A 22,877-nucleotide genomic window follows, 5' to 3' on the forward strand; every position below is an offset into this window, starting at 1 on the left:
ATGGCTGAGCGGCACCAGAAATGTCAGGTGCCCTTTGCCTACAAACCTTACCTAGGCACCTTGATCTGTCCTCCAGGCACAAAAATGACACTGTTCATTGCTTGGTGCCTAGAGTGATAATACCAGAATGACAAAGCAATGGGAGAAAGCAGACAGGAAATAGGAATTATCCCTTCCTTTCCCCCCTTCTTGCTCTGAGTGCTTGGTACTCAAACCCCAGTGTAATGGGATGGTGATATAATCAACCACAACCACTTCCCAAATAGGAAGCAGAGCAGTTGATTAACTATGCCTGAATTCACTGGTTATTTTGGAATTTTGGGAAACCGCCAGAGTGTCCAGCAACCTCTGGCCATGTTTACAGTAGCTTACCGCCATTGATTGATGAGCATGATTTCAATTGAGTTTTAAGTTGTTATTTTATAGGCTTAAGGAGCCCCGGTGGCGAAGTGTGTTAAAGTGCTGAGCTGCTGAACTTGCATACCAAAAGGTCCCAGGTTCAAATCCCGGGAGCGGCTTGAGCTCCCGTTGTTAGCTCCAGCTCCTGCCAACCTAGCAGTTCGAAAACATGCAAATGTGAGTAGATCAATAGGTACCGCTCCGGCGGGAAGGTAACGGCACTCCATGCAGTCATGCCGGCCACATGACCTTGGAGGTGTCTACGGACAACGCCAGCTCTTTGGCTTAGAAATGGAGATGAGCACCAACCCCCAGAGTCAGACATGACTGGACTTAATGTCAGGGGAAAACCTTTACCTTTACTTTATATGCCTATATGCTTTATTCAATTGTATTTTATATTGTGTTTTATTTTATGTTCTGTTTTTATGCATTTTGTGCCATTTGTAAGCCACCCCGAGCCCCTTTGGGGAGATGGTGGCAGGATGCAAGAATAAAGTTGTTGTTGTTGTTACCATTCAAGATTAGTCAAGGCTTGTCTCACATTATGCTATATTTTCTCCATGCATCATGTAACCACCACAGCACTGATTCAGCCCCCCTTCAATATAAAGTGACAGGGTAAATGCACCACCTGGCATTTCTTTTTTTAAAAAAAAAACCCTGGGCAGGAAGGGAGTTTTTTTTTTAAGGGGTCTTCAAAAGCCAAAGTATCCAATGCTTGTTCATGACTGACACCTGGGAGCAGGGACAGAAAAGTAAAAATGGTGAGTGGATGTAGCATTCATGGAAAAAAATATCTATTGGCTGGAATTATAAAGAAAAGCACTTAATGCTAAAACATGCTGGTCCCATCTGAAATTTTCCAAAGACACAATACAAATCACTGTTGGTGGATTTTCAAAACAATATAATGTACACCAGATTTGGTTCTGCAGAATTAGTTGAGAGGTTGCATGAGATCTGGCCATTGTTCTGAATAAAATATTATTTATTCCATGATTCTTGGGGATTTTTTGATCCAAAACACAATTTGCTAGTATCAGGGATGGAGAAAACATGCATTGTTATTAATTTCCTGGTGAAGAAACGGCCTCTCAGCATTTGAGAAACTTAATGGAAAGAATAATACATTGGCGAAATTTTTCAAGTTTTCACCTGGCATTTATACATTTTAAGGTGCTTTAGGAAGTTATTCTGTTCAGAAATACAGGTGACCTTTTGCAGGATAATTTGATGTCTGTGTGTGTGTATGCGCGCACACACAGAATTAAACAGTAATTCTAGAATGTGTATGTGTGTGTACGTTTGTAAAGAATAGCTGTTTTCTGAGCAAAAACTGGTGATCTGCCATGATCAAAAATACCTTGCACAAAACTCAGTAATCTTGTACAACATACATTCTTACACAAAAAAAACTTGAGCAAAAATGAGTAATCATGTGTAACAAAAAACTTGCATTAAAAAACTTGCACAACCCCTTCGCACTGCAATTTTGCACAAAAGATAGCTGCTTTTGTTGTGTAAAATTACTGTAAGATGTTTTTGTTACCATTTTGTTTTGGTATTTTGTATATTTTTTTGACATAAAAACATAATTTTGTATCAAAAACCATGCATGGCCATCTACTTTCTGCAAAGCGTAGAAACACTTTGGAGTGTAGGAATAATGGCAATGGGCTGCAGTATTTCTTTTCTCCACAGTGGGGAGAAAACAGCATTATTTGTTAGCACTTGCAAGAACAAAAAAGTAAAATATTAACATCTAGCTAGTCTTCAGGCTCGTAACTAGGTGCTCTAGTAGTACAGTCTAAAGATTGAAAAGTACACATTGTAATATAGTTCTCTGCAGTCTATTAACACATAGCATTGTCTGAGTTTATCAAACTGCAGAGATATCTACACCATAGCAGCACACAAATAAGAAGAAAATAGGAGACTCCTCTCAGAAAAGAATCAAGAGTTTCCACATGCAAATTGTCTGCACAAAATCCAAAGTTTCTACATATAGCACTAACTCTGACTCCAACTGTTGGTGGTGGGAATTTCACTAATATTGGTGAACCTCAGGCAAAGCTATATGTTATGGCACTGTATCAAACAGTAGGAAAAGGAGACAGCTGAATTGTGTTTTATCAACTCAGCTGTTTGTACTTTACTGCTCTATTTCTGGGAGTATTACAAAACAAGCAGCAGAATAGTGGTTGTATATATACCCAGCTTCCATACTAAGAATATTTACAATGGGATAAGTTGGAGCCACTTTCATTTCCTTTACTTTTTCTTTAAGTGAGTTGCAGAGTCTTTTCCTTCTCTGGCAGCACCTTTAGAGAAGGAGAAAGAAAATGTGTCGTCGAAGGCTTTCATGGCCGGAATCACAGGGTTGTTGTGTGTTTTCCGGGCTGTATGGCCATGTTCCTGAAGTATTCTCCCTCCCTCTTGTCTTTCCGAAAGGGAATAAAAACGTGGTTATGGGAGCAGGCATTTAAGCACGAGTAGCAGCAGAATTGCAATATGAATGTATGACTCATTGACAGACCCCCACCTGGACAAAAGCGCCTGAAATGTATATTTAAATGTACAAATACACAGGTTTTTAACGTATATTTTAATTTTATTGTAATTTTTAATCTTGGAAGACTAAGCCGCCCTGAGTCCCCTGATGGGTGAGAAGGGTGGGGTAGAAATGATGTAATAAATAAATAAATAAATAAATAAATATTCTCTCCTGATGTTTCACCCACATCTATGGCAAGCATCCTCAAATGTTGTGAGGTATACCTCACAACGTCTGGGGATGCCTGCCAAAGATGTGGGCAAAATGTCAGGAGAGAATACTTCTGGAACATGACCATACAGTCGGAAAACACACAACCACCCTGAAAGAAAATGGTGGTGGACAGGAATGGCATTCCTTTAAAATAGGTTAGGTAAGAAGGAGGAATCCTTGTAGATTGTATCAGTCTTCTTTCTCCTCATTGTCCATTCCTGAAGTGAAGTGGCATATGTATTGCTATGATAGAATGCGGAAGGATGAAAGAAGATGCAGAGGCCAGAATTTGTTTCCCAGCTCTATTACCATATGATAATTAATTCTGAGAATGTTGGACCATTAGGCAGAAAGAAAAGGCAACTTCAGATACTTGGTTCTGAAATAAAATGGCAACAAATGGTTACTTTACTCACATTGCATTTTTACAGCCAGAAATGGAGGACAGGGTTTATGGGATTTTCTTTCCCGTGTGCCAAAATAGCATGCTGACTTTTGGCCTTATGTAACTTGATTTGGATGGGTAGGCATCAGCCATTTGCTGCTCTGCCTGAGGCAGCAAAATGCCTCAGGTCAGCCCTGCTTAAAGGATTTCTGAGGACATTTTGTTACATTTAAGCAAAAGAAAAAACTGAGCTCAAACCTGTGTGTCAGTTGCATTAATTCAAAGAATGAATACAAGCACCAGGGAGTTGGAGGTTTAGCAGTTACATGCAACTGTGGTTACAACTGTCTTTAAAAAGCTACAGTACAACCTCCCATATCTGTGGGGATATATTCCAGGACTTCTCATGGATTTGTGAAACCATGGGTCATAGGAACCCCATTGAACAAATACAGTAGAGTCTCACTTATCCGACATTCGCTTATCCAACGTTCTGGATTATCCAACGCATTTTTGTAGTCAATGTTTTCAATACATCGTGATATTTTGGTGCTACGTTCATAAATACAGTAATTACTACATAGCATTATTTCATATTGAACTACTTTTTCTGTCAAATTTGTTGTATAACATGATGTTTTGGTGCTTAATTTGTAAAATCATAACCTAATTTGATGTTTAATAGGCTTCTCCTTAATCTCTCCTTATTATCCAACATATTCGCTTATCCAACGTTCTGCCGGCCCATTTATGTTGGATAAGTGAGACTCTACTGTACCATAAAGTTTTGCTGAAAGACCAAGACAATGCTTAGAGAGGACACATCTTTAGGCATCATTAGGTCTGATCAATATCTAATAGAAGCATACCTTAGAACCCCTTGGAGAACTTAGAAAATACTTAAAGATGTGTTGTCGAAGGCTTTCATGGTCGGAATCACAGGGTTGTGGTATGTTTGTATGGCCATGTTCCAGAAGTATTCTCTCCCGACGCTTCGCCCACATCTATGGCAGGCATCCTCAGACCTCACAACCTCTGAGGATGCCTGCCATAGATGTGGGCGAAGCGTCGGGAGAGAATACATGGCCATACAGCCCGGAAAACATACAACAACCCTACCTAAAGATGCTGTGTATTGTTGGATGTGGGCAAATGAAGCTCCAGGTACAGGTCCCATAGGTATGTGTGTTGTGCTATTATATTTTGGGTAAGGAAAGCAGAATGGGGTTGACTCTGAGGAATAATGTAAGAAGTGTGAGTGATGGCATGTTGTTGGCAGAACAAGCCATTGTTGTCATTATTTTGAAAACTTTCTTTTAAATGCCATTTTATGTGGTATTTTGAAAGGACATGTTCAAGTGTTTTGCTGTTTTCCAGTGGAAAGCAACAGAATGCAAATGATGATATCAAGTGAAAGCAACAAGTTAGCTTTATACTCTGTAATGAGAAGACATTATTTTTAGGCTGGTTCTACATATACATTAAACTCATGTTGGAGCAGGTTTAAGAAACTTGCTCTAAAGGGGGTTTAAATCCACACAGGCAGGGGGGGGAAACAGGCTTTCCCCTTTGGCTGTCCACATGCCATCCCATGATGACATGTGGCCATCCAACACCCCTCCCCCCCCCAAAAAACCCTTAAAAATAAAAATAAAACCCACTGAAAGCTATTTGGATTTTCTTGGTTTGTGGAGAATTAATTCGTGTTTTTCAAAGACATCATCTGGACAGCCTCCTTTTTGTCGCGGGAAGTCCTGCATTAAAGGTGCTGTCTGGATGCGCCCTTAAAGAGCTTTCCATGGGATCATTGGAGTCATACAAAGAGTTAAAAGACCTACGATATCATCAAGAAGTTTATCAGCTGTTGATCAGCCAACCCACAGAAGGAATGCAATTGGAGATGACACACCTCAAAACTGACCAACCACCTGCTGCTATAAAGCCAACTGGGAAGAGCAGAAAGTGATGTGACTTCAGTAAGCACAAGATCTTCCAAAAGAAAGAATGAGGAAAAATCAGAAAAAACTGCTTCCCAAATAGTTTTTCTTTTCTCTATCTCACTCCTCCAACGAGATGGCCTTCAATGGGACAGGCAACATCTGTAACATTGACCTCTGTTGTCTCATCAAGGTTTTTCATTTTAGCTACTGAAGAAAAGGTCATGAAGATGAAGAGAGAGAGAGAGACAGTCTCCATGGCAGTATTCCAAGCTGGAGAGAGGCCCTGCCTCATAACAACACATGAGGTTGCTAGACTCAGAGCCAGATTTTTGTGGGCAGGGACATGGAGCATGCTGTGGCTAGCAGCCAAAGGAACAGGCTAACCACATGATGCTATGTGGCCAGCACATTGGGATTTGGGGAGGAAGGGAGGGAGTGATTATGTCCATGGCCAAACTGTTGTTTCAAATGCATGTTCTCCCCCCCCTTCCCCCCCCATTCAAAAAGCAACTAAATAGAGTGGAAAGAAATATGGGAAAGCTATGAAGAGAAGATGAGGCTTATTAACTGAAAACTGTCTTACCACATCCCTACTATTTATGATGATGATGATGTTATACCCCGCTTTATCTCTCTTAAAGGAGATACAAAGCGGCTTACATTAAATGTAAGATAAAGGTAAAGGTTTCACCTGACGTTAAGTCCAGTCATGTCTGACTCTGGGGGTTGTTGCTCATCTCCATTTCTAAGCCGAAGAGCCAGTGTTGTCCGTAGACACCTCCAAGGTCACGTGGCCGGCATGACTGCATGGAGCGCTGTTACCTTCCCGCCGGAGCGGTACCTATTGATCTACTCACATTGGCATGTTTTCGAACTGCTAGGTTGGCAGAAGGTGGAGCTAATAGCGGGTGCTCACTCAGCTCCCGGGATTTGAACCTGGGACCTTTCGGTCTGCAAGTTCAGCAGCTCAGTGCTTTAACACACTTCGCCACCAGGGCTCCATACATTAAATGTATGACCACATAATTTAAAATGTACAAATATGCAGACATTAAAACAGAATTAAATATAAGCAGTATTTAAAATGTCGAAGGCTTTCATGGCTGGAATCACTGGGTTGCTGTGAGTTTTCCGGGCTGTATGGCCATGTTGAAACATAGCGAAACATCAGGTGAGAATGCTTTTTGAACATGGCCATACAGCCTGGAAAACTCACAGCAACCCAGTATTAAAAATCACAGTTAGAATCCATTAAAATATATTCAGAGTTAATCAAAGTTAATCATATTTAATCAAAGGCAACCTACTGATGGAATGACAACTTGAAAAACTTATGTTTTAGACTACAACACCCAGAATCCCCCAGCCTGCACTGTCACTACTGCTCCTGCTTTGGGGATTATGTGAGTTGAAGGTCAAAAAGTAACTTTTCTGAGTTCTGGGGAATAATCCAGCCAAAAGTATGAGTGACATTGATTGCTGTGTGGGAGACTGATATTGATTGCTATTCAAGAACTAAAGATCAACACTCTTCCATAAAAGTACAGTTATAAAAGTGCATAGATTTGGTTGGATCATGTCCTAAATCTCTCTAGCAATAATCCTCAGTTCAAGGAAATACGAACTTTATTTCTCTTTTTTTTTTTCTTTCACCTGATTCGTTTTAGCAAAGTATATTTTCATTTTGGTGATGAATTGTCCTTTTGGGAACCCAACAACGGAAATGAAAAACAAAACCAGTTCTGAATCCACCTTCATCACATACGTTGCCTTGTGCATGAAGTACAATAGAAATCAAAGAAGCATCTGAAGGACCTTGTTCCAGTTCATTTCATAATTCCACATTATAATTCATTTTAATTTGAAAGGTGCTGCCAGGAAAAACACAAAGCAAGACTCAAATTAGCCAAATGAACAATGGGGAGGCTATCCTGATGGGAGTGCCAAGAGAAAATACAACAATAGAGAAATCACTTTATTTATATTTCAAAATCACTCAGCCTGAACAGACATGCAGGATATATCCTTGATATGTGGCAGGACCTCTTTTAAAATATTTTCCACGCATTAAAGTCAATTGTCTAAGTGAGGACTCTGGAATTTCTAATCTGCAAAGATAGATGAGTCTTTGCTCCCCTTAGGGCTTTATGATTTGTCTGGAGGCTTAATACTGAGCTGACTGCCCCAAATTCAGCGCTGTTCTGCTTTCTGGTTCAAAAGAGACCACATTGTTTCAGAAGAAAGAATTCAGAAAAGTTTTCCTTTTGTATCTTTTTATTTAACTATGCAATTTTATCCTTTTCTTTATTTATTTTTGATGTTTCCTCAGTTTAATGACATAATTCATGAGGGCAACTAAGCCAAGCTGACTTCTGCATGAAATTAAAGGAAACAATAACATCCAGATATTTTGAAAGTTTAGTGATTTAAAAGGCCAAAGCATGTGCTGATGTATTTATGTGTCCTAATGTACATTCAGCTTTTTGTGTCCATGGGTTCTGTATCCATGGATTCAACTCTTCACAACTTTAAAATATTTTTAAAAAGGTAATTCCCAAAAGCAAACCTTGACTTTGCCATTTTACATAAAGGACATCATTTTACTATGCTGCCACAGCGTCCACAAGTTTTGGGAGTCCTGGCACCGAACCCCAAGGCATATGCAGTTCTTCTTACCAAAACTTGACTGAAACCTGTACCATCTCACTTCAAACAGTAGGTCAGTGATTCTCAACCTGTGGGTCCCAATGTGTTTTGGTCTACAACTCCCAGAAATCCCAACCAGTTTACCAGCTGTTAGGATTTCTGGAAGTTGAAGACCAAAACATCTGGGGGCCCACAGGTTGAGAACCACTGCAGTAGGTAATAGTTCACATGATCAAATGCTCCTACTGAAGGATTTCCAATACATAGAAAACTAACATGATATCTAGGCTTCCTGATTCCTGGTTTTGTAATATCAAGACTAGGATTTGTGTTTCTGTTCTGTGGCACAGGAGCATTTTTCTTGCCTGCTATCTACATTGCTGCACACAGTCCCATGGCTCAGAGCTCATTGTAAACAACACTGTTTTATCAGAATAGCTTAATTTAACAAAAACTGATGTTTAAAATGATGTTTGAGTGAAAGTGTGCTGGGGCTGGTAACCTCAATTCATTTGTGATGCAAGGTGAACCAAGAAGTGCTTACATTCCAGCATTCTCGGTCTGTTGAGCAAGCAAACCCAAAAATAACCAAATGAAGCAATCTCTTGATAGTAATTCAGACTATTACCTGGAAATGTTCTCTCTATCTGGCACAATCCTTCCTTTTTGCAAAGTAGATGCTGTATCCAGGGGAGAGCATTTGCCTGAAAAGAAAGGGAGGGTTTCTAATCAGAATGGTTTTTTAAAAAAATTTGGCTGACCTAGCTTTTTTTTCTACAAGCCAATACAAGAAACAAGCTATAGCCATTCTCTGTGTTTTCAACTGGGATGTCAACAGGGGAACTATTACTTTGAAAGCGATGTGAAACAGCTTCAAGTCAACCATGCACTCAAGGCAGGGTGGCCTATGAGTTCCATGTAATAAGTACAGTGAATTCATTCTAGATCAGTGGTTCTCAACCTGTGGGTCCTCAGATGTTTTGGCCTTCAACTCCCAGAAATCCTAACATCTGGTAAACTGGCTGGGATTTCTGGGAGTTGTAAGTCAAAACATCTGGGGACCCATAGGTTGAGAACCACTTTTCTAGAATTTATTTTTGATTCTATAGGAACCATCCAAAGTACCGACTACTGCCAGTACAGTTCCAGCACCTTGGATGGTTATCTGAGAGTGTGGAATAAAACCCAGATTAGCACTGGCTGGATCTACATTGCCATATAATGCAATTTGAAACTACATTCTATATGTCTTTTAAAAGCACTGAACTGCATTATATGGGTTTACACCAGTGGTTTCCAACCTTTTTTTGACCAGGGATCACTTGACCAAGGACTACTTAAACAGGGACCACCCTCCAACATTAGTACCAAAAGGGTTACGAATCAGGGTCTTTTTTTGGTAAACTTTAGATTTGGGTTGGTTATTTGGGGCGCTGATTCAGAAAATTGCATTGGATAGATCACATCAGCTCTAGTTTCTGATACAGAACATATGCCATCCAGTAGTCACCATCTGCTTGCCCCTCAGAAAACCATATTTAATAATCTAGTGCTGATGTGGTCTATCCAATGCAATTTTCTGAATCAGCACTCCAAATAACCCCAGGAACAGGCATAAAAACGAAGAAACTAAGGTGTTCCTGCTTCCAGGCACCACATGGAACTGTTCTGCTCAGGGGAAGGGAGGAGGAGGAGAAGCAGCAATCAGGAGGCTTGTTGTAGCGCCTTTGGTGTGTAGTCAGACTCTCCCTTCCTGACATTCTCGTTGCCTCAGCACTATAAGAGGGTTTTGTGAGACCAATCACTCTCATTGCAACAATGTAGTAACGGTGAGGCCGCAGACCATATTTTAGTTCTTGCAAACTACTGGTGGTCCATAGACCATAGGTTGGGAACCACTGGCCTACACTAACCATATAATGCAGTTTCATTATATGATCAGTGTAAATGTGTCCTGCAAAACCTCCAAACTGCCCTTGTGTGGATGAAATCTATGTTGGACGATTTCAGTCAGCCTGAACTGTATTCTTTTTTTTAAGTAAGTCCATTTGGTGCATGTCTCACCCCCACAAATATTTGCAATATTTGTTATTTCAAACATTAAGTAAGCAGATAATGCAGAACGCACTTAGAAGGAAAGAAAAACATATTGTTGACATTGGACAGCATTCTTAAATTACCAGTTCACTCACTATTTACTCTAATACTCTACAGTCTCTTAGTTTTCTCTGTGTGGGCACAGTTCTGCAGTTGCCTAGGAGAGTTGTTTATGCTAGCGATTTGTTGAAGTACAATGCATTTTTTAAATGTTAAAGTCAAGTCTATTCAGACAAGTAAAGTTGTGACTTCCGTTGATCCGCAGAAAAATGGGTACCCAGTGGTTTTAAAAAAATGTTTGGCATGTGTTCCTCATTTAATTTTCCTTTGTTCCTTAGCATTCATCTCCCAATGAGACATTTGTGCATTTCCATAGGAATTCTATATTTTCCAACAATGTATCAGAGCTGGATTCTGGAGGTGGGGGAAGTAAACTATAAAAATGCATGTTATGCATTAGCAAAGCAGGTCATTAAGGCGTCACATAGTAATTTCAAGGATCTCTTTCTGTACATTGAAATCTATGTCAAAACACATGCTACACCTTAACACACACTAAGCAAATAAGATTGCCTTTTTTATTCTTGAGGAAGGGCACACGTCCCCAATTTGAATTGAAATCAGTGTGCTTGGTGGGAGGAGGATTTAAACCTTCAAACCATCTGGTTTTAATCTAGCAATTTCTCCCTCTTCCCAGATGGAAGTTTTAAAATGTGCAGGGACCCGAACTGAGCATTTCTTCTTTTTCTTAAAAGAACAAGGAGGGAAAATTTTTTTCAAAGGGATGAGGAAACGTTTTAAACCTTCTTGATTTGAATTTGGGGCCTCACATGTTTATTCTACAATATTTTAAAGGATTTCAATTAGCAGAGCATGGTTTTAATGTGTCATATAGTTTGACTCACAGACATACAGATCTTTTTCATCTATTATTTGAAATTCTTTAGCTCAGAGATAGGCAAACTCCAGGCTGCATACTAGATAAGTGTCAAACCATCAACCAGCATCTCTTCAGAAGGCAATATTTTTTAACCTTTGAACAACTTTTTTAATTTCTAAAAATGTTTAACCATCAGTTGCTATTTTATAGTCTGCTTTCAGCTTCTACCCAACCACACCACACTTCAGTTTTTAAAGGTCTATCTATATTGGTATTAGACATGCTGTGGTTGAACTGGAAATCATCTTCATGCAAAGCTCAGGGAGAGGGATCTGCATTCATGGTAATACACTAGCTAATGTATTACAGTAATATCTATTTCTGAGAGTTGCTTTTAAAGGGCCTCAAAAATGTTGTACTCACCTCATATAGTGACCTGCAATGTTTATGACAATTTGCATCCCAACTATTTCTTTGTCCTTTAAACCACTTTTAAAAGCATTGCGAGTTCATGTGATCTTTCCCAAAAGGAAGTAGATTCAGTTGCAAATTAATTTTAAATTTGCTCCATAGTAAAGGTAAAGGTTTCCCCCTGACATTAAGTCTAGTCGTGTCCGACTCGAAGGGTTGGTGCTCATCTCCATTTCTAAGACAAAGAGTCGGCGTTGTCCGTAGATACTGCCAACGTCATGTGGCCGCCATGACTGCTGTTACCTTCCTGCAGGAGCGGTACCTATTGCTCTGCTCACATTTGTATGTTGGCAGAAGCTGAGGCTAGGTTGGCAGAAGCTGGGGCTAACAGTGGGAGCTCACCCCACTCCATGGTTTGAACTGCTGACCTTTCAATCAGCAAGTTCAGCAGCTCAGCAGTTATCCCACTGCACCACCGGGTACTCATTGCTCCATATATATATATATATATATATATATATATATATATATATATCACACCTAGCAGTTAAAAAACATGCAAATGTGAGTAGATCAATAGGTACCACTCCGGTGGGAAGGTACTGGCGCTCCAAGGCCACATGACCTTGGAGGTGTCTATGGACAATGCTGGCTCTTCGGCTTAGAAATGGAGATGAGCACCAACCCCCAGAGTCGGTCACGACTGGACTTAACGTCAGGGGAAAACCTTTACCTTTTATATATCCACACACACACACACAATGGAATATGTATGCATATACTAGCATGTCAATATTAGTTTTTTTATCGTGTCAGAAGCAAATTGAGAACATACTGCAAGTCGCTTCTGGAGTGAGAGAATCGGCCATCTACAGAGACGTTGCCCAGAGGATGCCTGGATGTGTTACCATCCTGGTGGGAGGCTTTTCTCATGTCTCCGCATGGGAAGCTAGGGCTGACAGATGGGAGCTCACCCCATCCCATGGATTGAGGCCAACAGTTCAGTTGGCACAAGGTTTTAACTGATTGTGTCACCACAGCCCCTTCTTGTCAATATTAGTGAACCAGCATGCATAACAGGATGGCTAAAAATGACTTAGGTGGAAATATGTACATTCACATACCTGATGGAAATGTGAAAAAAAAGAGAAGTGGCCACTGCCATGTGGCTGTAAATAGTGTGAATAAGAAGAGTTTTCTGAAAGCAAATTCACATTGAGGTGAGTTTGCTGAGAAGGTACATGTGGCCACTTAAGACAAACTCACTGTGATGTGATGGCTGCACATGGCATTAATAAGGCCGTTTATGTGGACCGGGAAATTACAGTGCAAATAAAGTTGTTTTTTTTTACGTGTAGACAGTTTCAAAGATCTTAGGTGAATATTTGCTTTCCCTATATACATGTTCCCCTCCAAGCCCAATTATTGCAAATCTTTTAAATCCAGAGCCTGAGTTTTGCACTTGATACTTTGTTCATGCAAAGATTCAATTCTAATACAAGCAAATTCCAGTTAAAGTTGGGTAGCTCTTAGAATGAAAAGAAATGTACCAGAACTGCCATCTGATTGGCTATTAGGTAGTTAAATAAGTCCTGAAATGAAAGGTAACTTTGTCTGTTTGTTCAAAAATAATTACTTGAAGATGGGAACATTAAAAAGATAGAAGTCTGAAACCATACCTTCTGCAATAACGTTGGTCGATGCGATTCCATTATGCTTAAGCAATTTTCATGGTCAGCTTTTCTGGAAGACAGGCAAATCAAAAGATCCCAAGAGCTTAATTCTATTTTTAAAAAAGAAAAAAAGAGAAACACAATGAAAAAGAAGTATGATGACTTTGGAAGAGTAAAACTAATTTAAAATAAAAGTGTTCAAATGCCACTTCTTGAATACTTTATTGTTCTGAATTAAATGCTATCCGAAAGTGATGCCTGTATCATCCGATTAAGAAAGGTTGCCTTTTTATTGAATGTTCATGCTCACAAAGACTTGAAGACTCTCTTCAAGTGAAAAATATAGGCTGACACCCTGTTGGTGAATTACAATGGCGTAAATCAAATTTATCCGTCTATCTGTCTTTTCTGGCTTAGTGCATTTCTGAATGGCCATTCCTTCCCTCCCATTTTGTCATTAAGGTACCACCAGATTACAAAGCAATAAATACATTCCAGTTTTTCTGTTGACAAAACCCAAGAGACTCCTATATGCCTTTAAAGAAGCATACTATTACACACTGATGCCCCTTCTAGTAAAGGTAAAAGTTAAGTCCAGTCGTGTCCGACTCTGGAGGTTGGTGTTCATCTCCATTTCTAAGCCGAAGAGCTTAAACACCTCCGTAAACACCTCCAAAGTCATGTGGCCGTCATGACAGCATGGAGTGCTGTTACCTTCCCATCGGAGCGGTACCTATTGATCTACTCACATTTGCATGTTTTCGAACTGCTCGGATGGCAGAAGCTGAGGCTAACAGCGGGAGCTCACCCTGCTCCCCAAATTCAAACCACCAACCTTTCGGTCAGCAAGTTCAGCAGCTCAGCGGTTTAAACCGCTGTGCTACTGGAGGCTGTCCCTTCTATACTGCCCTATATCTCAAAATCTGATCCCAGATTATCTTCTTATCCCAGATTATCTGGCAGTGTTGACTCATATAATCCAGTTCAAAGCAGATTATCTGGGATCATATCCTGGGATATAAGGCAGTGTAGAAGGAGCCTAAATCTCCCCTTAATATGGGTCAAGACTTATTTATTTACTATATTTATATCCTGCTCTTCTCAGCCCCAAAGGAGACTCAAGACTTCCACAACAACCAGTTTGAAGCACCAGGAGAGTGAAGGCATTAGAGTCAGTTTGTTACCAGCAAGAGCTGGCTGCACCTGCTTCTGCTTTATAGCCCTGAGTCCCCTCCCAGCTGTTAGAGCAGTTCCTAATTACTCAGCTGCATTTTTGGCAGTTAATCTAGCTGAATGATGTCTCTGCTCTGTTTCCTTTCGCCTCTCCTGAAATGAGGATACTTGCAGAGTCTCCTCCTCAGATTCTAACTCACCTTCAGATTCATGAACACTTTCCTGCTCCCCTTCCTCTTCTGAAGAAGAGGAATCCCTAACATCTGACCACATCTTGTACGAATTAAGAAGCACACAAGTAATGTCTCATTGATACTTTTTTTCTGTGTCAGGAGCGACTTGAGAAACTGCAAGTCACTTCTGGTGTGAGAGAATTGGCCATCTGCAAAAATGTTGCCCAGGGGACGCCCAGATGTTTTGATGTTTTTACCATTCTAGTGGGAGGGTTCTCTCATGTCCCCGCATGGAGCTGGAGCTGATAGGGCAGTGATTCTCAACCCAGGGTCCCCAGATGTTTTTGGCCTTCAACTCCTAGAAATCCTAACAGCTGGAAAACTGGCTGGGATTTCTGGGAGTTGTAGCCAAAAACATCTGGGGACCCCAGATTGAGGAATATGGTGATAGAGGGAGCTCATCCACACTCTCCCCGGGTTGGATTCAAACAGGCAACCTTCAGGCCAGCAACCCAACCTTAAAGTCAGCAGTCCTTGCTGGCACAAGGATTTAACCCACTGCACCACTGGGGGCTCCAGTCTCATTGATAATAGGCTCAGAGTTGGCAGATAGCAGTAACATAGCACATTCTTCAGAATCCTGCCTTCTCAATTGACCAGTTGGAATGGCTAAGATGGCTAAAAAAAATTACAAATAGATGAAGAATTAATTCAGAGTAGAAATACAAACATTATTTTATCTGAAGAACTTTAGGAGTGGGAGATACCATTCGGCAAGTGGAGGGCAGCAAAACAAGGCAGAAAATAACACTAGATACTTCAAAACATCATAAAGATTGGCCAAACAAACACATAAAGTGAATCTTGCATATTTTGGTCCTTGAGCATGAATTCATACACAGATCTCTTTGAGTCTGAGCTCAGAAAGAATGGGATAACCTTCAACTGATCCTGTTCTAGTTTTGTGTGCCTACAACAAACAAACAATGCCAACTTCCTCTAGAATAATGGTTCTCAACCTGGGGTCCCCAGGTGTTTTTGGCCTACAACTCCCAGAAATCCCAGCCAGTTTACCAGCTGTTAGGATTTCTGGGATTTGAAGACCAAAAACATCTGGAGATCCCAGGTTGAGAATCACTGCTCTAGAATCACTTACTAAGCATGCATAAACAGCAAAACAGAACCAAAGCAGATTAACTTGCCCCATCAGCTACCAGCCAGCATGTTAAAAAAACCATAGTGCTTTAGGTCTGTCTACCAAAATGGAAATCATAACAAAAGGAAAGACTGATGAAGGAAAAACAATAACCTCTTGAAGCATTTTGGAAGACATTTTCAAGTGGTTTGTAGAAAGTTCAAAATGGTTTTGTCTGCTTATGCAATAGTTACCCCCATCTGGTTGTCTCATTTCGTGTATGCACACAGTTTTGAATGCAAACTTTGGTGAAACATCTTGAAGTGTTCTTCTATGTTTTGTTGGCATAGGAACCTATCCCAATTCTTTTCATCTTATTTCCACCTCTGGCACCAAATTTTCTATTAAAGAAGTAATGCTCAAGAGCACATCTGCTTGGTTAACTATGCTTCCAAATTTTGTACAAAATTGCTAGTTTATTCATTTATTTGGAATCATCGTCCTATTCTTTTTAATAAAGTCAATGCATTAATATTAAGTAAAAGTAAAGGTTTCCCCTGACCTTAAGTCCAGTTGTGTCCGACTCTGGGGGTTGGTGCTCATCTCCATTTCTAAGCGGAAGAGCCGGCATTGTCCATAGACACCTCCAAGGTCATTTGGCCGGCATGACTGCATGGAGCGCTGTTACCTTCCCGCCGGAGCGGTACTTATTGATCTACTCACACTTGCATGTTTTCAAACTGCTAGGTTGGCAGGAGCTGGGACTAACAGTGGGTGCTCATTCCGCTCCCGGGATTTGAACCTGGGACCTTTTGGTCCGCAAGTTCAGCAGCTCAGCATTTTAACACACCGTGCCACCAGGGGCCCCGCATTAATATTATTTATGTATTTATTTACTACATTTATATCCTGCCCTTCTCACCCCCAAAGTGGGACTCAGAGCAGCCTTACAGAAAGGAAACAATTTGATGCCATGAACATACATACATAAAGTAAAAATAGCATACACATTAAAACCAAAAGTCAAACAACAATATTAAAACAATTATTAAAATCACATCATCCAGAATCAAAATCCAAGGCTGTTCCATTAGTCATTTCACTATTCCATGTATGTGACTGAAAGCTTCCAGTGCATCCTATCACTTCTTCTTTTAGTGTGAGCAGACTATGTGAAAACCTTACAATATTCCCAGATTGAGGTCCTGCTCCTCACCACAGCATTTTCATCTGCTGTTGTGTCCTGGATCCAGCAGCTATTCCAACAATGTTATTGCTAGCTTATCATGTAATTCCTGGATCAGCGAGAGTCTATTTATGCTAGGAAGTGCCACAGGGCTTCAACACATCCTCAGATTCCAAAACTAGCTCACCAGGGTGGTGATGGTCTATTCTTAGCAAAATATATTCAACAGCTACATTTTATTTCATTTTAAATGAAGTTGCCATTATCAGATGTTTTTACCCTTTAAATTTTTTGTTATGCCTAAATGCATTCTACATGCTACAGGCATTCTTGATACAATTCCATCTATCTCACAAATTCACATGGTATCATTTGCTTGCCTTATGATCTCAATCAGCTTTGGGTTAAATTTATTTCCTCCCTTTTAAAGAATAAGAGTCTGTACTTCTCTAACATAATAAACTTCACAAAGTTTTCATTGTCCATCAAAGTACTACATCTTTAAAAGCTACACTGAATATGCAAGTTTAAACCTTTTTTTAGAAAAAAGTCTTTGCAGTTACAGAAGTGTAATCTATCTATAGGTTTCGTCTGGGGAGGAAGCAAGGATGAAAAAAGACTATTGAAATTTATTTTTTTGTTTTGCTTTTGTATTTTTCTATTAAAAGGACAACTTCCTTGCACTAAGTGGCTTTTGCTTGCATCTTGGGTTTAAGAGAAGATATGGCAGGACTCATTTTCTTTTAACTATACCATTCCTTTAATGTCTACCATTAGTATGAATATGTTTCCCTGGTGGTTATTAAAGATGGATTTATTAGTGACACAAGAACATTTGTGCTTTCATAAGCATCAGTTGAGTCCCCAGTCATGTTTATTTAACCTTCACTCTGTTGGATTGTTTACACGACTGGAACATGAGTTAAATTCCCTTTAAATTTCACAGACTTTCTTATTTATAAAAGCCGAGCTTCTTGTGACCCCTGTATTCATGATGTTTCTTTTACTCCTCTCCCAGCAATGAAAGAACAAAATACCCAGTGTCTTGGTTTTTTAAAATTTAGCTGCCTACAAAGGTGGGTCCTTGAATAATAATGGAAAATGGCAACCAGATGTTTAGAGAACATGTTAGTATTTTTCTTTGCAGCCGAACATTGTCCTGTTTTGTTATAATCTGTTTTATTTTTAATGAAAGCACAGTTGGCCTTTTTAAAATTTGCTAGAAACACACATGATTGCCATCAAAAAATTCTACATAGCCTTCTCCTTCATGTACTATTTTTATATCTGTACCTGTGTGTGTGTGTGTATAGAATTCTGTCCTGAGCCTGAAATGTCCAGAAAGTTTTATCCCTCAGTTCTTTTGACTGAATGAATTTCCCCATAGTACAATCACAAAGAAGTAATTTTATTGTGCTTGTTTCAGTGCAACAAAGGGTGGAAATAAGGTGTCGCTTTGACAGACAGTAGCTACCAGAAACTCTTGCTGAGTGATTTTTTTTTTTTTCGTGTCAGGAGCAACTTGAGAAACTGCAAGTCACTTCTGGTGTGAGAGAATTGGCCATCTGCAAGGATGTTGTCCAGGGTACACCCGGATGTTTGTTTGTTTATTTATTTATTTACTACATTTATATCCCGCCCTTCTCACCCCAAAAAGGACTCAGAGCAGCTTACAAATAATATGTACATACAATATATTATATTATTAGCATAGCACAATATTAGCATTATATATGACTATATTGTACTATACCACTATACTGTAATTTTTGATGTTTTTGCCATCCTTGTGAGAGGCTTTTCTCATGTCCCCACACGGAGTTGGAGCTGATAGAGAGAGCTCATCCGCGCTCTCCCTGGGTTGGATTTGAACCAGCAACCTTTAGGTCAGCAACCCAACCTTCAAGTCATCAGTCCTGCCAGCACAAGGGTTTAATCCACTGCGCCACTTACTATAGAATTGTATTGCAGAATATAGAGATTCCTAGAGAAGTATTTTCTCTAGAAATATCTGGGTCCTCCAGCATAGCTGAGTGAAGTTGACTGTAGAGTCACACTGGAGGACAGTCCATGTTTTCAAACTGGTCTATAGGTTCAGAGCCAGAATAAAAAAAAAACCTGAAGACGAAAACAAAAACCAGACAGGCCTCTGAAAGTGAAACAAAATTGGGAAAGTATTGGATAAAGCAGCTAAACTATACCAGACAAGAAGTGATTCTTGTCTGTTTGCCCTTCCATTTTCAGCCCATATGTTTCAATATATGCTGTTTAAATCTTTTAAGTAGTGCCTCCAAGGAATATATTTTTATAAATCAAACATCTCTGCTTAAAAAAAATACGTTACAATGCAACATAATCTATGTACCTTCAAAAATAAATTCAAACCTAGCATGAAAATGTTATTTGCTAGCAAGACAAAAATGATTTTCCATCTGTTTTAGAGGAGATCACCAGTTTGGTATGTAAGAAAGTTAAATTTATTTGAAAAGTTTATTCTTAAATCTGGGAACATGAAGAATTACAAAACACTTTGAACACATGGAATAGAATTAACAATAGATTTTCCCAATTAAAATGACATCTGTTCGATGTTTACTATAAAAGTTCCATATAGAAAAGTTGCAGGTACATCTGGATATCGACAGAAAACACTAAGCAGTAAATCTTTTGTTACTGCGGGAGAAAAATGCAAGGAATTACTGTTCCTGATCTCAAAACATGCGTTATATAAAATGCAGTAGTGGTTTACATAATTCACCAGTATATTTGGTAGAAATTCTTCACTAAACGGTGCATCACAAATACTTTCATTTAATAAAACCATTTTAGCTGTCACAGTAAACGTTCTGGCTTCAATACATTAAAGAATGGGGTAGCCTTTTTATTTCCATCTTTACATTGACCATAAAATGCACAGTATTCTTAAAACCAAAAACAAGAAAACCTCACAATCTGTTTTGAAACTTTGCATTCTATCCAATATACTTAAAGATAGTTGTGGAAATCTCTGTGATCTCTCTTGAAACGCTCAGGCCTCTTCCACACAGGTGTATAAAATCCACATTGAAATGGATTATATGGCAGTGTGGACTTGGATGATCCAGTTGAAATCAGATATTGTGGATTATCCACCTTGATATTCTGGGTTATATGGCTGTGTGGAAGGGCTACCAGACTCCAGAAATGAGTTCAACCCATTTAAATAAACATTTTTGTATTCCAGAGCAATATGTTTTTGGCATGATTGGTTCTGAAATTTTGAACAGCTTGCTGCTATTGCTTGTCGTAGGATATGTTAGGTATTTTTTTCAATCTTGCTGTATCTAAATTGTTTGTTGTTAGCTGCCTTCAAAGCCTTGGTAATACGTGATCAATGGGATGAGTGTTTCTGGTAAATATGCTAATAGGTACACCCTTTCTTGTGCTCATATTTGAATCTCAAAGACCCAGTGGTAGTAAAGAATTGGACTCATCATGTCACAACACACATACCCTCAGAGCAGGTGATAAAGGAAAGAGAGAGAGAGAGAGAGAGAGAGAGAGAGAGAGAGAGAGAGAGAGAGAGAGATCTCTCACACACATATATATATGTGCCTTCAAGTCATTTCTTACCTATGGTGACCCTAAATATATATGGTCATATTGGTGTCACCCCCTGTGATGGTGTTACACGGTGTAGTGTGTACATACCCTGCACCCCATAGTAATGTCATTGATTGAACCTAGCTGAAAAAAATGAATTAATTTGTTAGCCATGAAACTTATAGGCTAGTTAAAGAGTGAGCAGACTGCTGTAAAAGCCACATGCACCTCCAACAGACTCTTACATCTCATCACCATTCTAAAATGTCCCAAATTGGCCAAAATTGGAGCGGGAAAAATATTGAAAATAGAAAATGTTGTTGCTATTATGTTCATCTTGAGGCTATCACTTTCCTTTGACATGTCAAACACTTTTATTTTTGTAAGGTGCCTTGAGTTTCTCATGGCAATAATACGTTTTTTAAACCCACACATAGATGTAGATACTTTCACAGGTGTTAAAGGCAAAGGGCTCCCACAGAAATTGGGGAAATCGCGGATGAAAAATTTCCCTGGGAGTATAGGGAATCTCCAGGTCCTACAAGGACCAGGCTTAGCACAACAGGCTAAATTGTTGTACTGCAGAAAAATCCTGCCAATAGAAAGGTCAGCAGCTCAAGCTCAGGACAGGGTGAGCACCTGCAGTTAGCCCCAGCTCACCTGCCCACCTAGTAGGTCGAAAGCAGAAATGTCAGTAAATAAATAGGTACCGCTTTTATCAGGGAGGTAATAAAGGCGCCCTTAAGGACATTGATCGGAGGAAAGCTCCTTGGCAAGGAAAATGAAGCAACAACATCCCCCCATGGCCAGAGTCGAGCACAGCCTCCAAGATGCTGGAAATAAGATGGGAATACTGCCTTTACCTCTGTTTGTGTTGTCTCTCCTTGTTAATTGTATAATTGGCATTGAATGTTTGCCGTAATCATGTTCTGTAAACCACTCTGAGTCCCCTTCAGGGTGAGAAGGGTGGGGTATAAATACTGTAAATAATAATAATAAATACAAGGCAACCCTATGATCAAGTTCTGCCAGATCCCCATGAAAGTGGGAAAACAGCTAATAAAAAATGCTATCAACCCACCCTCCCCATTCCCAAGAAGGCATATTAAATCCGTTAATCATCAAACCTGCAAAAGTTAAACCCACAAATGTGTAGGGTTGACTGTAGTTTGTGGGAACCCTAGATTATGATATATATTAAATCTTAAACCAACAGATTTACAGATTCGGAATATATAAAGCCATTTAAATTGCAACCATCTGATCATGTTACAGTTAGGAAATACAGTAGAGTCTCACTTATCCAACATAAATGGGCTGACAGAACATTGGATATGTGAAAATGTTGGATAATAAGGAGGGATTAAGGAAAAGCCTTTGAAACGTCAATTACGTTATGATTTTACAAATTAAGCACCAAAATATGCTTTACAACAAGTGGATAGAAAAAGCAGTTCAGTACACGATAACGTTATGTAATAATTACTGTATTTATGAATTTAGCACCAAAATTTCACAATTTATTGAAAAATTGACTACAAAAACATTGACTACTAAAAGGCAAACTGCATTGGATAATACAGAACCTTGGATAAGCGGAGCTTGGATAAGTGAGACTCTACTGTACATTGCTATGACATTGTATGTGTATTCTCACCTTGATTGGGGATTTCATATCTGCTCAGTTTCGAATCTTCAAGGACTGTAACTTCATACTGGTGTTGTGCAAGGATATGTTGATATAATTTTAAGTCTTGTTTACTACCGGACGGGAGGATGTAAAGTATTCCTGTTCTTGTCTGGCTTCCAAAATATTTAAAAATTGCATCCTTAATCTAAAACAAGAAACAAGAAGAGAGATTCATGTGTTACATAAGAAAATGTAGACATCAGATTTTATGAGACAGAATATAATATTCATTTTCCCCATAGAATGGTTTCAGATAGCTATGCACCTCAAACAGTGTAATAATTAGCCACAAAAATCACATAGTGAACTGTGCCATGCTGGATCTGATTCAAAATTTAATCAGTCTAGAATTCTGTTCCAACCAGGACATGAGTGAAATAACACCATCTTACTTCTATTACTCAATAGTGAATATGACTGGCATGCCACCCTGATATTGAAGTTAATATTTAGCCATTATAGCTATCAGTAATTAATGTCCTCTCATCTACATATCTATCGAATCCTCCTTTAAACCTGAGCAAGTTAGTGGTCATCACTGTGTCTCTTAATTGCAAATCCCGCCGTGTCTCTATGCACTGTAGATATATTTCCTTTTAATTTTTGTCCTACATTACCATTCAACTTTAGTGGATGATCAGACTTGTAATATTATTTTATCATTCAACTTCAGTGAATATTACCATTCAACTTCAGTGTTGCTGTATTATAAGAGAAGGAGAAAGTCTTCTACTTAT

At 39.3% G+C, this 22,877-nt stretch overlaps 1 protein-coding gene across 4 annotated transcripts in view; it reads right to left on the reverse strand.

Annotated features, from left to right (window-relative positions):
* The window catches only part of cped1 (cadherin like and PC-esterase domain containing 1), a 163,451-nt gene that overhangs the window by 116,006 nt on the left and 24,568 nt on the right, over positions 1 to 22,877 (reverse strand). For 3 of the 4 annotated variants that reach the window (XM_062982353.1, XM_062982354.1, XM_062982356.1), the window contains exons 3-5: positions 22,108 to 22,285; positions 13,208 to 13,311; positions 8,769 to 8,844 (exon numbers count right to left, since the gene is read on the reverse strand). In XM_062982353.1, the coding sequence (XP_062838423.1) occupies positions 8,769 to 8,844; positions 13,208 to 13,311; positions 22,108 to 22,285 (358 nt within the window). Of the gene's footprint in view, positions 1 to 8,768; positions 8,845 to 13,207; positions 13,312 to 22,107; positions 22,286 to 22,877 lie in introns of those variants that run through there. The other variant, XM_062982355.1, reaches the window with a different exon arrangement.

The sequence above is a fragment of the Anolis carolinensis genome, chromosome 5, assembly GCF_035594765.1.
Source record: "Anolis carolinensis isolate JA03-04 chromosome 5, rAnoCar3.1.pri, whole genome shotgun sequence".
NCBI lineage: Eukaryota > Metazoa > Chordata > Lepidosauria > Squamata > Dactyloidae > Anolis > Anolis carolinensis.